At 51.0% G+C, this 22,734-nt stretch overlaps 1 protein-coding gene across 4 annotated transcripts in view; it reads left to right on the forward strand.

Annotated features, from left to right (window-relative positions):
• The first annotated feature begins 335 nt into the window (after nucleotides 1–335).
• bcor (BCL6 corepressor) overlaps nucleotides 336–22,734 on the forward strand; it is a 32,071-nt gene continuing 9,672 nt past the window's right edge. Inside the window, exons 1-10 of one of the 4 annotated variants that reach the window (XM_034562125.1) lie at nucleotides 367–734; nucleotides 1,137–1,290; nucleotides 10,894–10,975; nucleotides 11,229–14,414; nucleotides 15,852–15,908; nucleotides 16,433–16,598; nucleotides 17,622–17,948; nucleotides 19,002–19,286; nucleotides 20,660–20,973; nucleotides 22,226–22,543. In XM_034562125.1, the coding sequence (XP_034418016.1) occupies nucleotides 10,973–10,975; nucleotides 11,229–14,414; nucleotides 15,852–15,908; nucleotides 16,433–16,598; nucleotides 17,622–17,948; nucleotides 19,002–19,286; nucleotides 20,660–20,973; nucleotides 22,226–22,543 (4,656 nt within the window). In that variant the 5' untranslated portion in view covers nucleotides 367–734; nucleotides 1,137–1,290; nucleotides 10,894–10,972. Of the gene's footprint in view, nucleotides 1,291–10,893; nucleotides 10,976–11,228; nucleotides 14,415–15,851; nucleotides 15,909–16,432; nucleotides 16,599–17,621; nucleotides 17,949–19,001; nucleotides 19,287–20,659; nucleotides 20,974–22,225; nucleotides 22,544–22,734 lie in introns of all 4 variants that reach the window. The other 3 variants (XM_034562127.1, XM_034562124.1, XM_034562126.1) reach the window with 3 other exon arrangements.

The following is a 22,734-nucleotide window of genomic DNA, read 5'->3' on the forward strand; positions in this document are numbered from 1 at the left end:
ACTGTTTATCTCAAATGGGAACAACATACATTTTGGATTTGTGCACTTTCCCTCTTCTCAAATATATATTCGTTACCTTAATTACATTTAATTTAAATTTAATTTAAATTTAAATTTAAAAATTAAAATTAAATTTAAAAATTAAAATTAAAATTAAAATTAAAATCAAATAACATCAAAATATAGTTATTATTAGGATTTATTTGGCTATATATATAATATAATACTTTTTTCGGCTTTATTTCTGCCGTTTAAACCTCGCCTATTCCTGTTTTGGAGTTTCAGCGGAGCTTGTGTGTGTGTCTGTGTGTCTCTGCGTGTGTGTGAGCGCGCGTGTGCGCGTGTGGTTATCTGTGTGTGACTCTCGCTGTGTGTGCGTGCGCGCGCAGCCAGTGCCGTGCGCTAGAGGCTTATGGTAATTGCGGTCTCCCGACTGGCCTTCTGGGTAGAGTCTGCGCGAGTGGGAGTGGAGCGAGTCGCTCGGTCTCGGCAGCGTTCATCCATTCTGTGAGGCACTCCCCGTACGGCTCCGCGCGTCCTCGGTCTCGAACCCTCTGCTGTTCCCTGTACGCTCCGCGGGCGAAACGCGAGACCACACGGACTAACCTTTACAAAAAGCTTCCGAGACTCGGATATTCCGGTTGTCGGAAGAGGACATGGAGTGAGCCGGAGAAAAGGGGGCTTTTTCCGAGGACGGCGTGCTCCGCTGAAACCCAACATGGCGCTGCTGCGAGGTACGGCCAAGCTGAATTAATTTCTCCGCGAGTCCGCCGACCTCGCCACCTGTATCCTGTGGGGAGACCGGACCGCACGGCGCGTCGGCTCTGCCGGACCTTAACGGACCTTCTGTAGTGGATTTCTCTACACTCTGACGCTTGTTTTCCCCTCCGCACAGGATCTCCTTTTTTTGTGTCGCTTTATGGCAACCCAAGTGACATTTGCAGCAGCCAAAAAGTCCGCTGTTAATATCTGGTAACGGATGAGAGTTGCCTGTAGACAATAGAATATGACCGAGAGCTTTTATTTGTGAGACTTATTTGGTTTCGTGACAAGTGGATAACCTGTTAGAGACTTTTTTTTTAGTTGTGTGTTTTTTTTTTTCCTCCCTTTTGGCCGGGATTGCGTGTCTCCAGCAGACGGGACCGTGACCGGGCTGCTCTCTCCGTATACGCACAAGGATCGCTATCCTCCCAGTTAACTTGTGGGGGGCAGTGGGGGGCAAAACAACAGGAAAAAAGGCGTGAGTTGGGGTTACACGGACGACGGCTGGAACTAGCACCAATTAACCAGGTGAGGCAATCAATGACGAACCCAAACGTGTTTCCTTTGGCGATGTGAAGACCTCCAGAATAAGGACGGAACGCACACTTCTGCTCCGAATAATTCAAACTGTAACAGCACGACCATCACAACGGCTAATGTGCTTTTTAAAGGACCCTGTGTTTTTTTAATCTAATTTGTTTTATATATGTACAGTGCGTTCTAAAGGAAAGACGGTCCGGTAGGGCTGGATCTGATCGCGACAGCCCCCGGTGTTGTGCGCAGAGACCGGGAGAGGATCGGCCACTTCTAAGAATAGCGCATAGGGTGGTCTTTGTGCGTTTCGGCGGGGCAGTGGCATGTGGTTGATAAATAACACACGCGCGCGCACACACAAGCACACACACACGTAATGATCCGACCGTGAGCTTGGCCTCTTTTTTTTCTCCTTTTTTCCAACTGGCCCGTCAGCCGGAGGGAGGTGAGAAGGACGTCCCGGAGATTAGCGGACTTGAAAGTGGCGCCGTCCTCGGTGGTGAACATTCCGGCTTTTCGCACTCCGTTTTAGTACCGAAGTGCGTGAGAGCCTGTGGGGTGTGTGTGTGTGTGTGTGTGTGTGTGTGTGTGTGTGTGTGTGTGTGTGTGTGTGTGTGTGCGTGCGCGCGCGCGCGTGCGTGCGCGCACACGGAGCTTCTGCGCTAAACAAGGTTACGGAATCCAGCCTCGCCCTGCCAACGGGAAGCGAGCGGCGCTGCTCTCGTTTATACACGGTTCAGTTCAGTTGGGGGGCATCCCCGCGGTGTGTGTGTGTGTGCGCGCGTGTTGGCGTGGCAGCTCTGTTTGTGTGTTCGTGGAGGGGAGGGGAGGGGGGTGGGGGGCATTGTTTTGGACAGAGTGTACATTGATCAGTTGTCTCATCAGTCCCAAAGGTAGTGTTGTGTTGGGGGGGGGGGGGGGGCGTGAGACGGGACTGCACCGTACCGCTCACCTTCCTGTGGACTGGATGGAAACCGCTCTGGCATCCTGCCACGGCACACACACGCATCGTGTCTTGCAGGTGTTCTCTGCTATGACTTTGCGCTGCGGTATGTTGTCTTCCACTCTTGCGCGCAGTCTTTTTATTGCGGGGGAATGTCCTTTGCGCACGCGAGGATCCATGGAGCCCCCCCCCCCCCCCCCCCCCCCCCCCCATCCATCTACGATATGCCGCTGCTCTCTTGAAGGGTGAAAGTGCCTCTTGCTACCGTCACCTTAATTTCTTAATGAATGTAAAACCGCTTTCCAATTCGCTTTTAATCCAACTACTTTCCCCATCTGCTATTATCAACTTTAGAACATGTATTTCTTCCACCTTCATCCCCCCCCCCCTCACACGCACACACGAACACGCTCCCGCTGCACCAGTTTGTGGGCGGCAGCGACGAACCACGTCTTATAAAGTTGACGTTTAATTGAAATAAGTGCTGCAAGGCGCGTTGGACGAGTTCCAAACTGAACAGTCTTTTCCTAGCGAGTCTCTAAAGCTCCTCTGCGGGGCTGCGTACAGCCCGCATTTCACGACCAACAGAGCGGGCCGTTTGTCTCAAACACTTTGTCAGGACCGCACTTCCCGTCGCATGCAGAGAACGGCTCACGTCGCGGGAGATTGTTGTTGTTGTTGTTGTTGTTGTTGTTTTTCGCCGCCGCGCCTGCTGCCTGTCCTGCAGCCACACAGTCACTAATTAGGGGACGCTCTCTTAGGACGATCGATGTGCCTCATATCGGCTGGCTGCAGCTCATTGACGAGCTTAGTGAGGGAAGCGGCTCCTCTAAAAGACCGCCCCGGCAGCCGATCCGCATTAGAGGATCCTCCGCGCGGAGGGTCGGTCGTGACGCCAGCGGCTGACGCTCGAGCGGGCTGGAGAGCACGACCTCGTGTTTGGGACCTTTTTTTCTTCTTTTTTTTCGTTGAGCAGAGCGGGAGGGATTAAGTGGTGGGGGGTGGAGGCTATACTTCAGGGGGGATTTCAAGCAGAATAAAAGCTTAATTGTGTTTTGAACGTATTGTCCCCGTTGGCACGGCGAGCTATAGGCGGAAGGACTCTTGTCGCGGCCTGAAGTGAAATTAGATCTGGTAGTTTTTGAGATAATACAAAATCAGCGGAGAGAATGAGGACTTCTAATTTGAGCATTATGAAGTGATCCATAAAACCATGCTGCTAATTATTTACCAAATTGCCCAAATGACACGCGGTTCTGCTTGACGCCCACTGTGCTCCGCTTGTTCCTTCTGAGTTTGGTACGTTTTGGTGGACTAAGTGGACTTCATTCTGAAGCGTGTCCATCAAGGCATTGTGGTTTTGGTTCTCCTAGCCCTGCATAATGGTGTTTTATTTTTGTTTTTTTCCCCGTCTCCACAACCTTTCACATGCGTCAACAGCCATGTTAATTATCTTGCTTTTTCAAACTGCCATGTCTTTTTTTTTTTCTTTGTTTTTGTAACGGTGCCCGTTTCCCCCGAGCGGCGCGTGCGGTGGAACGCGTCAAACAACCGCTTTACATTTCGTGTGGGCCGAGTTTATTTATAGCGCTTTAAAGGCCGACGCGGCGGACCGTGTTTGCGCGTCATTTTCCCACTGCGCGCTGAGCCGTCGGCGTGGGGCTGATCTATCTCCCAGGTGTTGAAAACACGGTGCGGTGAGGGCTGCTTACAGCCGGGGCCTCTCTCACGCCTGCTCCGAGGCGAGAATGTTGCGCCGTTATTATTATTATTATTATCATCATCATCATCATCATCATCATTATTATGATTATAGACTGACACCCTGGTTTCCTCTCCCCCTCCTTTTCACGCGAGATGGCTTCACACGTCGTCCAAAAAAAACAACAGTTTTAAGGCTCGAGCGCATTCAAAGTGCGGGTTCAAGGATGATCTCCGAACCTATAGCGTTTATTTATGAATTTATATTATAGGAAATTATTTCCTATTAGGACTATGCAGAAACCACCTCGGACAATCAAAAGTGTGGGTCTCTGTCCCTGAAGGTATCACCAAACCTCATGCCTGCTGGGCCATATTGTCATGCTGAGCGTTGCGTGGCAGTGGAGGTGTGCTCCTGTGGGTGTGGGTGTGTGTGTGTGTGGTGGTGGTGGTGGGGGGGTGGGGGGGGGGGGGGGGGGGGGAGGAGGGAAGAGAGATCTACTGCTGCTGGCTAGTGTGGAGGGACAACCACACCACCTCCATTTTTTTTTTTTTTTTTTTTTTTTTTTTAAACCCATTAACCCGCTGTTTGTCCGCGTTGCTTTTTCTGGAATCAATAAAGACCACGCGGGGTATATCGCGCACGGACCGAACTCGCGTCAATAAAACCACGGGACCACTTTTGCATATCAAACCCCGTTCTAACGTGTCGGGATAACGGGCGGGGAAATGCGCAGGAAAGCCGTCAAAAAACCAAAGAAGAAACGCCCGTGTTCTGTTTATATCCAGCCGGAGACGTGAGGTCTGTCTGATTGTGCTCGCGCTTGTTTTTTTCTCTCTCTCTCTCTCTCTCTCTCTCTCTCTCTCTCTCTCTCTCTCTCTCTCTCTCTCTCGCCTCGATATAAAACAACAGTCTCGTCGCTGCCGAGGTGCGTGTGAACAAAAAGCGGAGGCACGGCAGAGAGCCGAGGAGAGATCGGTTTTCCAGGCGCTGCGCCGCTCCCGGAGGAGACGTCACGGTTTGATTGAAGCTATGCTCCGTGCTGGCCTCCCGGGACCTCGCGATGAAACGGGAGAGCTGTACCCCCCCCCCCCCCTCCCCTCCCTCCTCCATCCCCCTCCCTCCTCCCCTCTCGCTCTCAGCGCTTCACAAAGCTTTTTGTTTCGACGAGGTCTGGAGCGCACGGATCACTTCCCCGCAGAGAAGTGTCGGCCCCCCAGTGCTGTTTCGCCGCCACAGAGGCTGTCATTACGGCCCCAGAGAAAAACCATCCCACGTTATTCTTCACTCTTAAACGTGTCTGGCATATTAACACATACATTTCTGATGGCAATTTATGTTTAGTGCCTAATTGTTTGTTAATCGTGTCTCCGGGAGCAACATTTAGATTTTTTTCATTTTTTTTTTTTCTTCTTCAGGGAATTAATGTCGTTAAAGGTCTGAATCTTACGGATTGTGTTTAGTTGACTGACCTCGCTCTGGCCCGTTGGGAGATTGATTTAGCAGCGGAGTAATGATGACACGCATCACCTCCCTCCTCTTGAGTCTTTGCAGGCTCGGTCTTGATCAGGCCTCGTTTGTTTTTTATACGTGGCGCCTCGGGCATCTATCTATCTATCTATTTATCTAAAAAAAAAAAACGTTTGAATTTCTACTTTTACTCTGAGATATAGATATGAGATTTCCTCATGTCACCCACAACCCGCGTGACCTTAAAATCCCAACATCTAGGCCTGAGGTGTGGAAGGTCGGTTTACCTCACGCTGATTTGGCACCTGTTTAATCTGACGCTCTTTTAGCCCAATGTGCCATATGGGGGGTGTCATAGTGGGGGATCGGTCCTTTAGCGTAATGTGCTTACATCCAACACATGAAAGCAGCGCCGGCCTTTCAAAGGAAAGTCAAGAAACCTCCGGTAAACGCGGGCCCGCGCGTCCCCGCGCATCCCCATTACAATCGGGTCCTTTGGCTGCATAAAGGGCCATTTAGTCCCCATTTGGCCCGGGATGAATAGAGCCAGTTGAGCGGCCGCCGCCCGGGCCCCAGTGACAGCACGGGGGTGGGGGGTAGGGGGGGGGGGGGGGGGGGTCTTACAATGTCGACGTTGTTGACGGCCGTGCTGCCGAGGGCGGGGGAGGTGGGGTTGAACCGTGCACCGACTTGCATGCGGCTGTGCAGCGGCCCGGGGAGGACCGAGGGGCCCCCTTGTTTACAGCTCGGCTGCTAATAATGTGACAGCTGAAGAGACGCTGCCGGCTCCCTCCAGCTCCGCGCTCCACCAGCAGCGCGCTCCCCACGGCGTTTCTCCCCGCTGCCTCCGCTCCGTCTGCACGCTCCAGTTGTATCACAAAGTACGCCGAGAGGCAGTGCGTCGACTTCCCATATCTGGACTACGAGTCTCCATCGAGATGATCAATGGGGCCATTTGGCACACGTCAGCCTAATGATCAATAACAATTACAATTGGGCACGCGTTCTCTCTCTCTCTCTACCCGGAAGAGGGAGGCCCCGAGGCGGTGTATTTAGTAGTCAGGTTGTACTTTTGGTCCGAGCTTAATATGTTTTCTCATATTTGTTCCCGCTGATTTCTATTTTGTTCACCGGCAGTGTGGCAGAATTCCTTTCGTTTTTTGGCACACAAACACGGCAGCCTCGCGGTTGTGTGTGTGTGTGTGTGTGTGTGTGTGTGTGTGTGTGTGCGCGCGCGCGCGCGTCCACATTTAATCCCTGTTTATGCCCACCCCACCCCCGTCGCTGCGGAGATTATCCTGCGTCACACTGCATTTTTTTCAGAGCTGAACGGAGCTCTGCGCTTCAGAGAGCCTGGCAAAGCTCCAGGGACAAAGAGCGCGAGGGGCGCCGTTACACCGCAAGACCCACGTCCCCGGTTCCCCGTTTTACTACCCGAACAGATTAGCAAACGCACGAGGTGTTTATGAATGATTGATGGCCCTATGGGTTCTTAAAATGTGGATCTGCGTTTCTAGTTGGTTATTAACTTGTAAAAGAGAGGACGCTGCTGCTTGCGATGCAACCACCTTCCCAGCGCCGTCGTCCGCCCTCAGTTTCTCCGCACGCACGCAAACACACACAACGCAACCACTGCGCTCCAAGGGGAATAGAGGCCCCAGTCCAGGAGGAAACGATGAGCGGTGGCGGTGTGTGCATGCGCCGCGGGTCACGCAGAGTTCAAGTAATTGTCAGAAACAGGAAGCGAGGGGAAAAAAAAGAGGGAGAAGCGAGTTTGTTTTCTCTCTCTCTCTCTCTCTTTCTCTCTCTTCCCCTCTATCAGTCTTTCCGTCTGCCCTTGTTTTTGCTCTTCCTCCCTCCCATTAAAAAGAAAAAAAGAAAAGAAAAGCGGACAGTACCGGAATGCAGAGCTATAGGTTCCGCCAAAAACGCCCGGTGGTTTCATGGTTAATGGTGCGAGTCGGGGCTCCGCTCCAGCGGTCTGGTTTATAAACGCAGCGCCGACCGCTACCCCCCCCCCCCCCCCCCCCCCCCCCCACCCCACCCCCCGCGCCGCGGCCCTCCCCCCTGCTGCTGCTGCCGACCACTGTGATGGATTGGGCGGCCGTCGGGAGTTGTTTGTTGCGCAAACTATTCTTAGCAGCGGGGATGAGCGTCAACAGCCTTTTCCTCATTTCCATCCCTCTCCCTCCACTCATATGTGACATTTTGGGAGAACTTCATCCCAGAATACTCTCAGGCGACAACCTTTTTATTTTTAATTTTTTAATCTTCAGACCTCAGTGAAATTATAAACATGAGCTCTGTAATATGAGGCCTCTCTTTCATGGACCTCGTGGTCCACCTTCAAAAGCCGAATTTTCAGATTAAAAAGAACATAATGACTTAACAATTGCTACTTCAATGTTTAATAGATCCTTGTGAGTGTTTGGAGAGTTGTTCACTAAACGCTGTCGATTGACACGAGACGCGCTGCTTCTGAGGTGATTCCACAAGCAGCCGGAAGGAATCCCGAGGATGCTGCAACCCCATCAGCCATCTCGGGGTGAGGGGTTGCAGCATTATTGTTATCGTTATTTATTTATTTTAACAAACCTGCGCTATATTTTGTGTTAATCACTGTGAGCGCACATGCTTTCCAGATGGTCGCCCATAATGTCATTTGGACCGGACTCAGACTAGCACCAACAAAATATAGTTTAAATGCAGCATTTCAACTAACAGCAGCAATTAACAGATGTGGTTTTGACCTGAGCCTCTTGGCGCAGATGACTAAACTAGCCCGTTTCCCTATTCGTCATATTATCGGGACGACAAAGACGGTTTCAACCAAAGTCCTTTTCACAAAAGTGTAATTAAATCCATAATTCTGTGGCGACATTGAAAAAGTCAAGTACACAAATCGGACAACGGAAGGGAAAAAAAACCTGAATTTTGCATCATGAAATATATATCTATAATACCCTTCATATGTTTTATGTTAAAAAAAAAGGTCATTCTGGGAAATCGGGAACCCGTCCACGATGTTTCCTACAGGACTGTAACATTATCCCGCATCTCACGCGTTACCGTTTTTGCGTAATTTTAACGAGTTGAAACTTGTTTTTTTTTAACATAGAAAAACAACGTATTGTAGTACAGCTGCGAACCTGAGACACAGAGGCTATTCCCAGCGGTGCGTGCAGGGCGCCGCCAAGTGCTTGATCCTGACCTTGAGGCCCGGCGCAGCCTCTCATCTTCTCTGGACGGGCTACTATTCATTTTATGGAAATGACAGGCGGCGTGGCCGCGCAAACCTACTCGGTCATCGGCACCGTGTGCACGTTGTGAAGTAATGACAGGCCGTAAGACAGCCGACTGTCTTTTTTGTTTTACGGACCTGAAAGGACAGACCATTTTCTCTCTCTCTCTGTCTCGTGTTTTTCCTCTCTCTGTCTTTTTTGAAAAGCACGCAGGCTTTATGTGGAGGACAGATATTTCATTAAAGCGGTGAAGGTTGTGCTTAGGTTAAACGGAAATGTCCAGAAAGGCAGCGTGTCATTGACTATCTGCGTTTGTTTAAGAGGCTTATTTTTTTTCATTATCACATTTGGTCTCGTTGAGCGCAGACTTTTTCGTGTGTGTGTGTGTGTGGGGGGGGGGGGGGTTCAAATGCGTCTGTTGTGGGAGCGGGACTGTGGCCTCGGGGAGCTGTTGGGGGATGGGAGCGCTGGGGCAGGGAGGAGCTGCGCCGAGGGGCCCCGCAACAGGCTGATTAATGGGCCCCAGGGTCACGGCAATAAAAGTGGCGTGCCAGCGGCGAGGCTCAGGGGCGTTTCTCTGCGATGATCGAGGAGCCAAGTTTCCCTGCTGCTCTCAGCACCGCCGTGGGTTCACTTTTACTATTTAAAGGCAGTCCCCCCCCCCCCCCTGCACTGGCTTCCTTAACCTTGCAGAAATGTTCACTCTTAACGAGTCGTCAATGAAAACTTAAATATTCCACATTAAATACAATCTGCCACGTGGGAGCAGTCCTTTTTTTTACCTTTTCCCATTGTTGTTGTTGTTTTTTGGACCAGTTTGAGGATTTTGAAACAGCCTCTTGAATTTAGCCAGACCACGTTGTTGGTATTAAGAAGGCACCAAGGCTCACAAGTGTTCAACATTCTGTGTTGCCATTTGGACAACAATAGTTCATGGAAATGGTGTGTTTTTCAGTGTGATATCCTTCACTCGGTAATGCAAAGTTATTGTCAGTATTAGCTGACACAATACCATTAAATTCAAAATTCAAAAAAAAAATCTTTGAAAGTACATTAGGTTTAGAGCTAGCTCAATATGTATGTCAACATGGTCAAATTGGACCAAGAAGTGTTGCTCCTTGCAGACATTGGAGGAATCGTGTGAATATACATTTTGTCCCAAAAAAACATTTGGTTTATCTACTTACCCAAAATTGTATTTAGTCCTGGTAAGACCTATCTTTGTATCTTTTAATCTAATAAAGTTGTAAGATCCAGCCCCGATCGGCACCCCGCTGATGAAAGCAACAGATTAAATGTCAGAGACCAATTATTAAATCTCCTAAAATGTTGCACTAATGAATAAATGCTTATGATCTTCTTGGGATTTATTCAATATCTCTTTAACATAGAATAACTGCTCTGTTATGTTCCAGTGCTTTAAAGAAATTTTAAATATGTACAAAACATTTTATTTGCAAATAATATTTCACACAAAGGGATCTTGATGTTTTTTTATTTCATGTTATTTGGTTTACTTATTGTCATTTCTCTTGTGATCAAAAACAAAAAACAACAACCTCTGAGAAACACCATTTTCACCTTATTCATATTATTCTTCACCTTTATACTTCTCCTAATGTTGTTCCTTCTTAAACTGAATCTATGTATTCATGTAATTCGACACAGTTGTCTCCTTCTCTATTGCGTACTATACTTCTGCGCGTTTTCTTTGGTGTGAGAGTTTGTTGATCCGTGGCTCTGCGTTGGCGGGCGGCAAATGGTCTCCCACCGAAGTGGTCTCTGATGTATAATCTTCCCTCGCTCCGCTGGCTGAGGCAGCCGAGAGAGAGGGTCAGAGAGGGCACGGAAAAACCAGTGTGAGGGGAACGTGACTGAATAGACGCAGCCCCACAATGCACGCCTAGCCCACGGGGCGGGCGAGGGGGGGGCAGGGGGTGTTGACGGATGGGAGGGGAGCCCACACAGTGCTTTCATCTTGTGTGTGTGTGTGTGTGTGTGTGTGTGTGTCTAGATTACAATGCGGTTACCTTTCCTTTCTTTCTGCTCGTAATCTAAATGTTGACCCAGAAATTAAAGACTGTGCCATCTTAAATTTTTGATCTAATTCATCTTTGGGAAACTTTATGAACTGACATTTTTACGCTGTCAATTTCTTTTGGCGGTGAGGTTACAACAAAGCTGTGGTGTGTGCGTCAGAGCCAAGACACTGACTGCTAACTCTTTGCTCATCTCCACAGGGCAACATCTGTTCGTGATGTCGATGCTGAGACCCAAACCAACCTGGAACTAAGACAAGGGAACCACATCACACGAAACATGGCAAGTTCCCCTACTCGTCCTAAGTACTGTTTACACTCATTTGTCGCGTTAGTCATTATTACCTGGAAGTAACCATTTTGTCTGATTCACTATGTGCATGCACGCAACCAACTTAGAACATTAAGCCATCTTTTTTCTCTGGTTTTGTTTTAGCAGTAATTGTTTCATAGTTTGTGCTTTTAGTGTGATATTTTCCAAATTTTTAAGGAACAGGGTCATATTTACTTTTCTGGCATCCCTTTTTTTGTCTCAGGTGGATGCAAGGTTGACGCCCCTGGCAGCAATGGGGCTGGACCGAGGCACTTTGATGCACGACGGTCTTCGTCTCCATGGTGGGGTTGTATACCCAGGCATCAGAGCACTGCCAGTGGAGAAGAGCCGAGAGACGTGCTCCCTCCCCCTCACTTATAACAGGGATGGTCTCCCAGAGCTCATCTACAAGCCTGATGGCCCCTTGGACAGTCGTAAGCCCACTAATGGATATCTGGGCCTGTATAAGGGCATTCCTCCAGGTCTCCACAAGCCTGTGCTTGTTCATGGAGCTGAAGGTCTAGGCTTGGAACGCAGACTAGGGCCTGGAGAAAAGGCATCTGAACTAGCCTTGGCAGGCGCTGGTGGCAGCTACCTCCGCCTGCCTTGGTACAGTCCCTACCCTGAAGCCAGCATGTATCCCTTCATGGACACATCCAAGTACGCAGCTCTAAACATGTACAAAGCCTCCTTGCTAAGCCAACCCAACCCCTATCTTGCCCAGCACCTGGCATACCCGTCTCTGTGTGCATCCCAGGGGGGCAACGTTAACCCTGCTGCTGCCGTATCCGCTGCCGAGAGGCTCTACTACATGCCCCCCTATCCTCCTTCCCCCATCTCTTCTCCCTTGGGGGCACCACCAATGAGGATTCCTGCAGTGACAGTGGCCCCCACATCCATGGTCCACTGCCAGGACAAGGGGCTTGGTGTTGCCCCTCAGTTTGCACAGCAGCTTCATCAACCTTCCCCTCATGCTCAGCATCATCAGGCTGCCATAGATAGGGACCGGTCCCCTAGCAGGAGCAGCAGACCAAGCAGACCTCCCTCTAGGAAGGGCTCTAGCAACAACAATAATACCAGTAGCTCTAACACTAGTGGCACCAATAGTGGGAATAATAATAGCCTGCCCACTGATTCTTCTCCTCATGCATCTTCTCGCCTTCCCCAGCCTCCCCCTCCTCCCCCTCCTCCTGCCCTTATTGACAGCTCACTGGATTTACAACGCCCAGTTGCTAGAATAGGACACCCACCGGCCTCCTCCTCCTCTTCAATATCTTCATCATCCTCATCCACACAGTGCATTCCTCATCCATTCTCTGTAAGCAGCATGGCATCAGAGCAGCCTTCTCCTGCCCGGCCCAGCCCCCATAAATCTAGGCCAAGAGACGGGGCACCTGAGCACAGAAATGCAGGGGTTGAGAGAAGACCCAGCAGGTCACCCTCCAAACCTAATTTTGAGAGGCCTGCTCACCAACCCCAAGCAACCAAAGACTCGACAGAGAAGCCCTTGGATTTGTCTGGAAGAATGCTGGAGTTTGGGTTGCCTCCCAATGGATTCCCAGTTAAGATGGACACTTTAGCTTCAGGCGCACGTTATGGACTGCCCCCTAGCCGAGAGCTCCTAAAGGACAAAAACCTGTCCCTGTCTCCTTCCTCCCACCCACACTCCGTGGTCAGCAGCACTTCTTCAAAGGTCCCTGAAAGGCCAGAAATGATAAGCACTTTACACTCCTCCTGGGTTGTACCTAGCCCGTCTCCATCCCGTACACAGCACACAACAGGCTTGCCCCCCTCCCCAAGGCCTAACACAGACCTGGGCCTTTCTCAACCCAAAGGCTCCTCGCCCTCTGTCATCAAACACAAGGGTCTGGAGAGAGTACTTCCTCAGCAACGTAGCTCATCCTGTCCAAGGACAGGGGAGTCCAACCATAATGTGTCCTCCACTCAACTCTCTATGGTCAGCTCCAGGGCTCTTTCTCCCAAGCCCAATGGTGAGTGGGTCAAACACAGCCCTAGTCATTCAGAACACCCAGGCCACCACAGAGAGGGAACAGAGAAGTCCTCCCACACCACTAAGAGAGGTGAAACAACTCCAGAACTGTCATCATACAAAAGGCCCTGTTTAGAGAATGGTCACGCCCCTGGCCACCTTTACCTTCCTCAAAGTGACGCTTACCTGAACCACAGTTTGGCCTATGCCAATAGATACCTGCACTACCCTATCCCCGATGGCATGGCGCTACACTCCCTGCCAATTGCAGGGAAAGGCCCAGTTTACCCTCACCCGGTATTGCTGGGCAGCAACAGTCTTTATCCAACCCACTTGGCAGCAAAACACCCTTTACCCTACCACAACCTCCCAGCTGGTCCAGGAGGGGAATACCTCACTTATAACTCGCAGGAGATGACCCATCCCCTGATGCAAACTCACTCAGATAAGCTGGCAGAAAGGGGAGATGCAACCTTGAAGCCTCGGGGACAGGAGAAATCCCGGGGGGTTGTCGAAGAATGCGGGGGCCACAGAGATCACATTGGGAAAGAGATAGGCGATGGAAGCCAAATTAAGTCTGATTGGGAAGCAGGAGCACAAGGACACGGTGGCAATCAAAGCAAAGCCCCCTCTTCTTCTGTAACATCCAGAGAAAAGATTGTCTGCATTGACCTTGTACACTCAGACACAGATATTGAGTCTACCCCAACAGTCCACAAACAGCCCTCTGCTGAGACAAGCAGCAAGGTTAACCAAAATGAATGTTGTCATAGTAACCAAAATCTGACAAAGCCTGAGTACGAGCCAAAACACCAACACCGCCTTTCCCATCCTTATCCCATCCACTCCGGACACAGCCCCACCCTGAAGTCCAATCACACTGATAGACAGCCAGAAACTCCCTTTGGGAAACCAAAGGCTCTTCAGGACACGGGCTGTCCTGGGGGGACCTCCAGCACATCCCCGACTTCTCCAGGGCAGTTTGCCCAAGCCGAGGAGAGCCCAGGGGAGCGGAGCCCCAGCCCAGACCCCGACGACCAAGACCAGAGCACCTTGCGCTGTGCCCGCACATCTGGAGATCGCAGCTCTGGTAAGGACAAACGGGACAGAGACTGCCGAGCTCTTCACTTCTCTCAGCACTGCACCGATGTGGTGAAGGAGGAGAGAGCGTGTGAGGGGGAGACTGAAAGAGAAGACAGCATTGTTGACCTAGGGGAGTCTCAAGGGGATGATGATGATGATGATGATGATGATGACTACTACGAAGATGGCCTGACGTCACCGAAAGGCTCCCGTAGATCCAGTCTGGCCAAGAGAATCGCTAACTCCTCAGGCTACGTTGGCGACCGCTTTAAATGTGTTACCACTGAGCTGTATGCTGACTCCAGCAAGCTGAGCCGTGAACAGAGAGCCCTGCAGGTAAGGCCATTAACACGTGTGTGTGTGTGTGTGTGTGTGTGTGTGTGTGTGTGTGTACACAGTACAGGGTATATTGGGATTAAGTTGGTGGTGGGCTTTAAAAGGGTCATAATGATCAATGTTTCTTGTGTGCAGACTTTTCAAACATATTTTCAGTTCTGACATCCACTCAGGAATACACCGCCCCACAAGGGCCACTGTCTTTATTCCCTTGCTGCTATAAAGAACTGCCTGTAGAACACACGCTGCATGAAATTGGCACATTAACAACACAGTACAGAATAATATAAATGTTGTCATGCTACTGTCCTGGCCATAGGGTTGACCTTCCCCTCAGTTCAATTGTCCCAGTGAGCTGGTGTAAGGCCAGTTGAGGCCCTCTATCAGGGGGGAGCAGTTCAAAGGTTAACCAGGGCTGCCATCTCTGTATGTTGATTAGCGAGCAGTCATTGTAAAGGTTATTTCCATGCGCGCGTGTTTGTGTGTCCGTACGCGTTTGTCCTTGTGTGACTGCCTTGGGGCTAAAGCATGTTGTTAGTGCTGACTGGTGCTATAGAGCCGTGTACTGTAGTTTCAGAGTGTGACTGTGGCAGCCTCACAGTTCACGCTGCCTTCGGCTATGCTTAACCCCGAGGTGAGGGGCAGTGGAGAGCTTGCAGCGTCCTTTAAAAACCAGCAGCTGCCCTCTTTGGGGTTCCTCTTAGGCTTTCTGCATGCCCCCACCCACCCGCCAGTCGCTATCCTCCCCTAACCCTCCTCCCCCTGATGGCCTACGCTGCCCTGCCTGGTTGCTGTCCAAGGACATAGTTCTCCTCACCCCGTTGGCTAAAAGACCCTCTCTCCTGACACATCACGTTACATCTATAAACGCACCACTACAGCAACGTCCCCTACGCTCAGCCATCATGCCCTAACATTCTGCTCCACACACTTCATTTTTAGAACCCTATGCTACATTATCCACACGCTCCGAGGCGGATATCCTAATAGGTTGCACATGTCTGTCTATGTTGCTCTAGAAAACTGTGGTTTTGTCTGTGTCATGCTTGTCAATGCACAGCTGCAACACAAAGCTATCAAACGCTCTATTTCTGGACATGTACAAAATAAGATGTGGAAGTCTATTTGGGATGAAAAAAATCAAATAAGAAACGAGACTTCTCAAACTGAATCAGCCTTATCAATCACGCTCAAAATAAACATTGTTTGGATTCTCTGTTTCCAAATTTGTCACTTGTGCAGTTCAGAAATCATTTGATAGTTTTGATGCAGCGTTAATCGACCTGTTGAGTCACTTTAATTTGATTATGTCATTTTGTGGGATTGTGGCTGCCTATTGTGTGTTAAAAGAAACATGTGGAGAAACGTAACAAAGTCATTAAAAAAAGATGAAATGATGGACAGATATATTGAGCCCCACCCATTCTAATTGCTTAGATGGAAGTCATATCACGAGAGGGGAGTAATATAAGTCAACCTGCAGCTAACTGGGAGGTCAGTTCTTTACATTTCTTATCACATCTGCCTCTGACGGGCTCTGTCTCCTTTGTACTCTGTATCGCTGCACATTCCTTTTTCTCCCCACTCCCTTCTTTCCTCTTTTTCCTCTCCTCTCTGCCTCAGGGCTTAGATGTATATGTTTCCTAGCCATGTTTATGTTTCAGGAAGGGAGATGCCAGGATTTAAGCCCCAGAGCGCATGGACTCACAGTGGCTGCAGTAGTCTAATCTGTGTCTTAATGCCATGCCTGTGATGTATCTGTCTACCTTTTTGTCCTGTGTGCGTTTTGTGTGTGTGGGTTTAATTTCCTTGGCATTTTTATTTTTATTTTTTTAAGACGATGTGATTTCTGACGCAATTATTTTTGCTTCTGTAGCTGTTGAGGCCAGATTGAGGCTTAGAGAGGTGTGTGTGTGCGGTGTGGGCAGACGATGAGTGGGTTTCATGGGTTTTTCTCTGCATTTTTGTGTGTGTGTGTGTGTGTGTGTGTGTGCGTGCGTTTGTGTGTGCGCGCACAGCGGGCAATGATGCGGTTCTCGGAGCTGGAGCTGAAGGAGAAGGAGGGCGGCGGTGTGTGCGTGTCTGCCTTGGCAACGGCAGCAGGACGGGAGCTGGCAGACGGCCAGCGTAGAGAACGAGTGCTGGAACACTGCCAACACACCACCAGGCAGGGAGAGAGGGAGGGTGAGTAACCCAGCACCACACGCACACACACACACACACACACACACACACACACACACACACACACACACACACACAGCCACTCTGCAAATGAACGCTCAGAAAGGAACCCACAAACAATAGGCGCACGTACACGCTCTCATGCACTTGCAGCAAACGCTGAGGCAAGACTGGGTCGCTCTAAAAAAAGACACGCGCTTACACACACACACACACACACACAGACTCGACACACACATGCGCACACTCTTACACAAGCTAGGCAGCGTGAGCGACCGAGCCGGCAAGAGAGACGGAGAGGGGGAGTTTTATTTTCAAGAAGTCTTTTGTGCTTATCTGCGCGAAGAGACGACCAAGAGGGGGGGGAAGGAGGGGGCAGTGATTGCGTGAGAGTGGAAGGAGGGGGGGGGGGGTAAAGCGGATGGGAGAGCGCGACGGAAAGAGAGCGCGACGGAAAGAGAGCGAGAGGGGGGTGGAGGGAGGAAGGGGAGATGGGAGAGTTGCGTTGGCTGGGAGCCCAGCTGTGTGTTGGAGCGAGGCCGTGGCTGACGTGTGAGCCTAATTATGGCACGGAGGGGGAGTTAGGGGGGGGGGGGGGGAGTCACGCTCAGTGTGAGAAGGGCGTGGTGCGGTCATGCCGTGGGGGAGGACGGTGGGGGGTGTAGGAGGGGGGATGGGAGTCGCCATGTGCAGCGAGTGCGCAGGATGTTTCCTCGCCTCTCTCCTTGCTGGATGTGCGAGCGGCGGCACTGAACCGTTGGCTCGGCTCACATCAGATTAAAAAGTCTTTACCCCATCAAAGTTTTACTGCCTGTCTTTAAAGTGGAATAAAAGCTGGCTGCTGTTTAACTGGCATTATCCCTCTGTCAACCCCCCCTCCCGCCCTGTCCCGCCCCCTCCCCATGTTTCCATGCTCTCCGTCTGTCTGTCTGGTTTGTGGTCGGTCTGTCTCCCTTGCATCCTCTCCTTTCTTGTTCCCCTCCCCTGCCCATGTTGCCCAACCCTCGTCTCCGCCTCGCTCAGGTGTCCGGCTGGCGTATGCCAACAGAGTGCCGGTCCTCCAGAGGTGCGGTGCCCTGAGTGAGCCCTGCATGTCCCCAGGGTACAGGGCTCGAGAGGGGGCCCACCAAGGCGGGCTGAATGACGGGGCCAGGACCGTGAAGAGGGAGCCAGAAGGGGGTCATTGTTTGCCCCCCACTTTGACGCCGGCGAAAGGGTACCCTGAGGCCAGCCCCGGCTTCGGAGCCAACAGGAAACGCCAGCTTGGCCTGAAGGCCGAGCAAGAGGACACGGAGTGGGAGGAAGGAGACAGGGTGTCCCACCCGGAGAAAAGAGCCAAGCTTTCTACGGGTAAGAATATCTTGAACACGCATCATCGCCCACATGCCACTTCCATTTTCCTCAACCCCCCCACCGCCACCACCTTTTTAATTTCTGCTTTCCGTGCATCACTTTAATTCTGCCAACTCTTTCCCCTTCATCCTGTGTTATGCTGATCACTGTCTCATCCCTCGTTCTTAAAAGAAGAAGTTATATTCTTTTTGTCGCTTTCTCTTTTCCAATCAATTCCACCTTCAACCTGCTCCATCACCCCCCCCCCCCCCCCCCCCCCCCCCCCCCCCGCTCTTTCCCCCTTACCACCCTCTGTCCCATCTTTCGCTCTGTGTGGCAGCCAGCTCAGAAGTGTTTAATCCTGCCTTTGAGCGGAGTGCGAGGGAGAAGCGAGGGAGAGGGAGAGCCATTCTCTCTCCCTCGCTCTCTCTCTTTCAGCTCTGCCGTTCCTCCGCCGCGCTTACCCACCCTCTTCAAAGCTGCTCTTTTCATCTCCTTTTCTTTTTTTTCTTGTTTTTTTCCCTCATCTGTTTGGGTTTCCTTTTCTTTTTTTTCTTTTTTCTTTTTTTTTTTTTTTCTCTGGCATGCGGTATCGTGCTAGCTCTCCCCGGCAATGGCAGACGAGTCAAATACCCGTCCCCCGTGAATTGCAAGGGGGAGAACTCTCCCTCTGCTTCTCCAGTCGTTATTGCTTTGTGTCTCCGCCCGGTTCTTGACTTCTCTTCCCCTTTTTGCTCCGCAATCTGTCTGCCTCTCTGCGTTCGCTGTAGACGTCGGGCTCGGGGGGTTTCACAAGCCATACGAATGTCGTGATTAATGGCCTTTGTTCTTTGTGCTCAGTCGTCGGAGGGTCGGTAGGTCTGTGCGTACGATAAATAGTGAAAACCTACTCGGACACTTTTGAATAGAAGTTGTAGGGGTCCAAGCTTGCCCACAATGCATTGCTGATTGGGTTTTTCTTGACCTTTTTGTAAATGAAGGATGAGAGCTTTCTTCCATCTCATCTATTCCATCTAATCATCCATATGAAAAATGGCAAATAATACAAAATTCTGCGTTTGTTCTCTGCAGATGAGCATGAGCAGGCCGGCACTGACGACGACGACGACGAGGTTCGGAAGCTCAAGGTCTGCATCGAGCTGAAGGGACTGCGGCTCAGCAAGCCTGCTGCCGGCGCAGCCTCCCCCGACGGGCCCCTGATCAAACAGGAGAGGGCGTGGCCCCAGCCCCGATTGGTGGCTCCGGTCCAGAGTCAGCGGGAACGCAAGATCCGGCCCGGTGAGCTGGAGGACAGGGCCTCCGCGGCGCACAGAGCCGAGATCAACAGGAAGTGGGGCTGCGAGAAGCTGCTTAATGGTAAGAATGAGTCGTCAGCAGTGCAAACCGCCCTGGTGCAGCTCTGAGTTCATCTAGGGTAACGGAAATCTATCTTTGGCTCACGTTTCACTTTCTTGTTGAGCGGTCTGACTTTGGGGGGGGCGGGGATTTCCCGTGAGCCTTCTGGGAGAGAGGACAGGAAGTGAGGTAGAGGATACTTCCTCATGCTAAGGAAAGGCTGGGGTATTACAAATAGGACCTGGGGGGGGGGGGGCTTTTTGTTGAGCTGGTCTTCAGCGGCCTCCGTGCAAATGATGAAAGTGAATGAGGGAAGTGGCTGTTGGAGATATGCGTGGGCAGGTGTGACTAATGTGTGATCAATGATTATTCTCTCTCTCTTTTTCCCCCTAAAGACCAGTTACAGAGAGGGGGTGTGTGTGCGTGTGTGTGTGTGTGTGTGTGGTAACTTATAAAAAACAGGGCTTTCCCTTGTTCAAGGGCCCAAAATGAGACAGAGGGAGGCACAGACGAAGAGAATAGAAGAGCAGGAGAGAGATTAAAGGAAGTGAATAAAGCAGGGGGAATTTTGGTTTTATATTTCCTGCAGAAACCACAGGCCTTGATTGGCCACTGATTTTTATATCTTTTTTTCACTCTTACCTTTTTTTTTTTAGATAACATCACCTTGGCAACAGCCGTGTTTTTACAATGATTGTGGTTATTCCATAGTGTGTCTGTCAGGGCTGTGGTCTTTTCTTCTTTTTAAAAAATTGAAAAAATGTCAGGACTCCACTAATCGGATTGAACGCATTCATCACTGTTAAGAATCTTGCATTCTAAAAGGTTTCTATACAGATATATATAATTCCACTTTCCTCCTCGTTGGTTCCCAGCCGAGCACTGATTTTATCGAGCGTTGATTCTAAAGGTCCTGGTGTAACACAGACCGGACCCAGACCACGTTTCAGAGGAGTTAGAAATGCTCCTATGGAGGAAACGTTGAGCTATTAAACATTGTTTTGACATTGTGGTTTCAAGGGCAGGTGTTTATTTTCCGTGTAAATATGTATTATTAGAGGCTGGAACTAGACAGTGCTACATTTGTTTAAGGAGATTACTCATAGCAGTGTCCTTGCTGAAGTGAATAAGTTTGCACAAGTTACGTTGGGGATGTTTATATGAGCGTGTGTGTTTTTTGGGGGTTTTTTTTGTGCAATTTTCTTTTTTTTTTTTCCTGAGCGAGCAGGCATGCTGCGCTCCCAGACAGCTCTGTGCGCTCATTAATAAACCAACAGAGGGTGAGAGATGGCCTTGCAATACCTTCCCATCCTCCCCTTCTACTGAGCTCTCACACTATCAGCCTCTCACTCTGCCAACCCTTCTCCCCCCCCCCCCTTTTTTTTTTGCTCCAGGAGTAGCTACTTCTCCCCTCCCCCCCGGCCAGCTGAAGGACAGAGCACACTCTCCGGGCCCCTTCTTAGGTGACCGCGGCCTCAAGGAGCCCAGGAGGGGCCCTCCGTCTCCGGCCCCGGAGTCATGCGTGGGAGGCCCCCCTTGTATCAAGCCCCGTCGCCATAGTGACACGGACAAACCCAAGGGCAAGCGGCCGTGCAAGACCAAGCACACCAGTCAGAGGGAGCGAGAGCGGGAGAAGAGGAAAGAGGCCACACCTAGCAGCCCGGGCTCGCGCTGTGCGGTTGATCTGGGAGCGGCGGAAGATGACAAGGTGAGCACTGATAGGGCGCCTGGCCGCGGTAACGGGCGGCGGGTCGTTGGCAGCAGCGGAGTCTGTTTCAGTATGCCTGTCGGCGCCTCTGATTATGCAGCTGGGAGAGGGAGGGAGGGAGGGAGGGAGGAAGTATGTTTACAATGTTTAGAGGGCTGCTGGAGCTTTGACCTCCTCGTGCCCTTATCGACTCCCTGCGGAGCCCCTGCACGCACGTGCGTTTGTCTCTGGCTCTTAATTGTCGGAACGTGTGTCATCGACGCCGTTTTTGTGCGCGCGAGTGTGCGTGCTGAAGGCCGCTAGTGTCTGCGTGTTTGGGAGCATTCCTGACATAACAACAAAACCCCGGAGCAATTATACATCGCACACGAGGCCGCACACACAGGCTCCCTCGCTCACACACGCGTGCGTGCGCACACGCACACACACACACAGACAGACAGACTCCCTCGCTCAGACACACACAGCGAGGAATGTGGCAGCCGTGGCGGAGCGTATGAAGCGCTCGAGTTCAAACGAGAGGGAAAAAAAAGAGCATGGGGAAAATTTGAGGGGGGGGGGGGGGGGGGGGGGGGGGGGGGGGGGGGGGGGGGGGGGAGAAAAAGAGGGGAAAAAAAAGAAGGCTAGTTGTTTTCCGCCTGCGCTGCTCTCCTCCCCTGCTCCTCCTCAGCCTGACAGCTGCTCCGACATGGAATTCCACTGAGAGGACATGCACTTTGCGTGCACGCACACACACACACACACACACACACACACACACAACCACACACACACCCACAGACACACACACACACACACACACACACACACACAGAGAGGCAGGCAACTCCCTCTCTGTGTGTTGCGCTCCGAGGGCTCTGTTGTTTTAGCGGTCAAAGAAAAGGGGCGTGCCAACCTGCAGTGTTTTGGGGCGGGAGCAGCCGGTGTGAAAGCTTTCGGTGATGCATAGCGTGTCTTCCATACACAATAATCACACGTCGACATATAGGTTGTCAATGACAAATCATATTGCAGGCGAGAAATAATGGCTTTTTGAGCTTGATTAAAAATATGATTATTTAATCTGTTGGACAATGTCACTTATTATTTGCCACTTCATTATTTTGTCAAAAAACTATTATATGCGCATACACAAAACTGTGTGTGTGTGGCCTGCTATGTGGCTGTAACTCTCTTCCTCTCTCTCTCTCTCTCTCTCTCTCTCTCTCTCTCTCTCTCTCTCTCTCTCTCTCTCTCTCTCTCTCTCTCTCAGCTGAGTGAGCAGCGCAGCACTCAGGGGAAGGGAGCCTCCTCCCCTAATCATTACCCCTGCTCTCCAGTCAAGCCCTGCTCCCCCGCCGCGCTCTGTCCGCCGACCCTGCTGCCCCAGGCGAACGGCAGGGCGTGCTGTGTCCTGCCAGATGAGGTGGCGGCGGCAGAAGCGGCTGTGGCTGCCGCGGCGGGGCTGTACAGGGCCCCCCCTGCCGAGGCCCCCTCGGTGCGTCCCATCCCGCCAGAGGCTCGTCGGCTGATCGTGAACAAGAACGCCGGCGAGACTCTGCTCCAGAGAGCCGCGCGGCTGGGCTACGAGGTAACGGGCTCCGCTCAGCTCTGTCTCTCTTCACACTTACACAAATCCACGCTCTCTCTTCTTCTTAAATTGAGCTCATTTCCCCCCCACACTTTGTTCCTGTCTGACTCTGGCAGTCACGGCTCTTCTTCTTTTCTTTTTTTCTCAAAATTGTCTTTCTCCATCTCATCTGTCCTATGCTTCCTCTTTCT

Source organism: Cyclopterus lumpus, chromosome 21 (assembly GCF_009769545.1).
Source record: "Cyclopterus lumpus isolate fCycLum1 chromosome 21, fCycLum1.pri, whole genome shotgun sequence".
In the NCBI taxonomy this organism is placed as follows: Eukaryota; Metazoa; Chordata; class Actinopteri; order Perciformes; family Cyclopteridae; genus Cyclopterus; species Cyclopterus lumpus.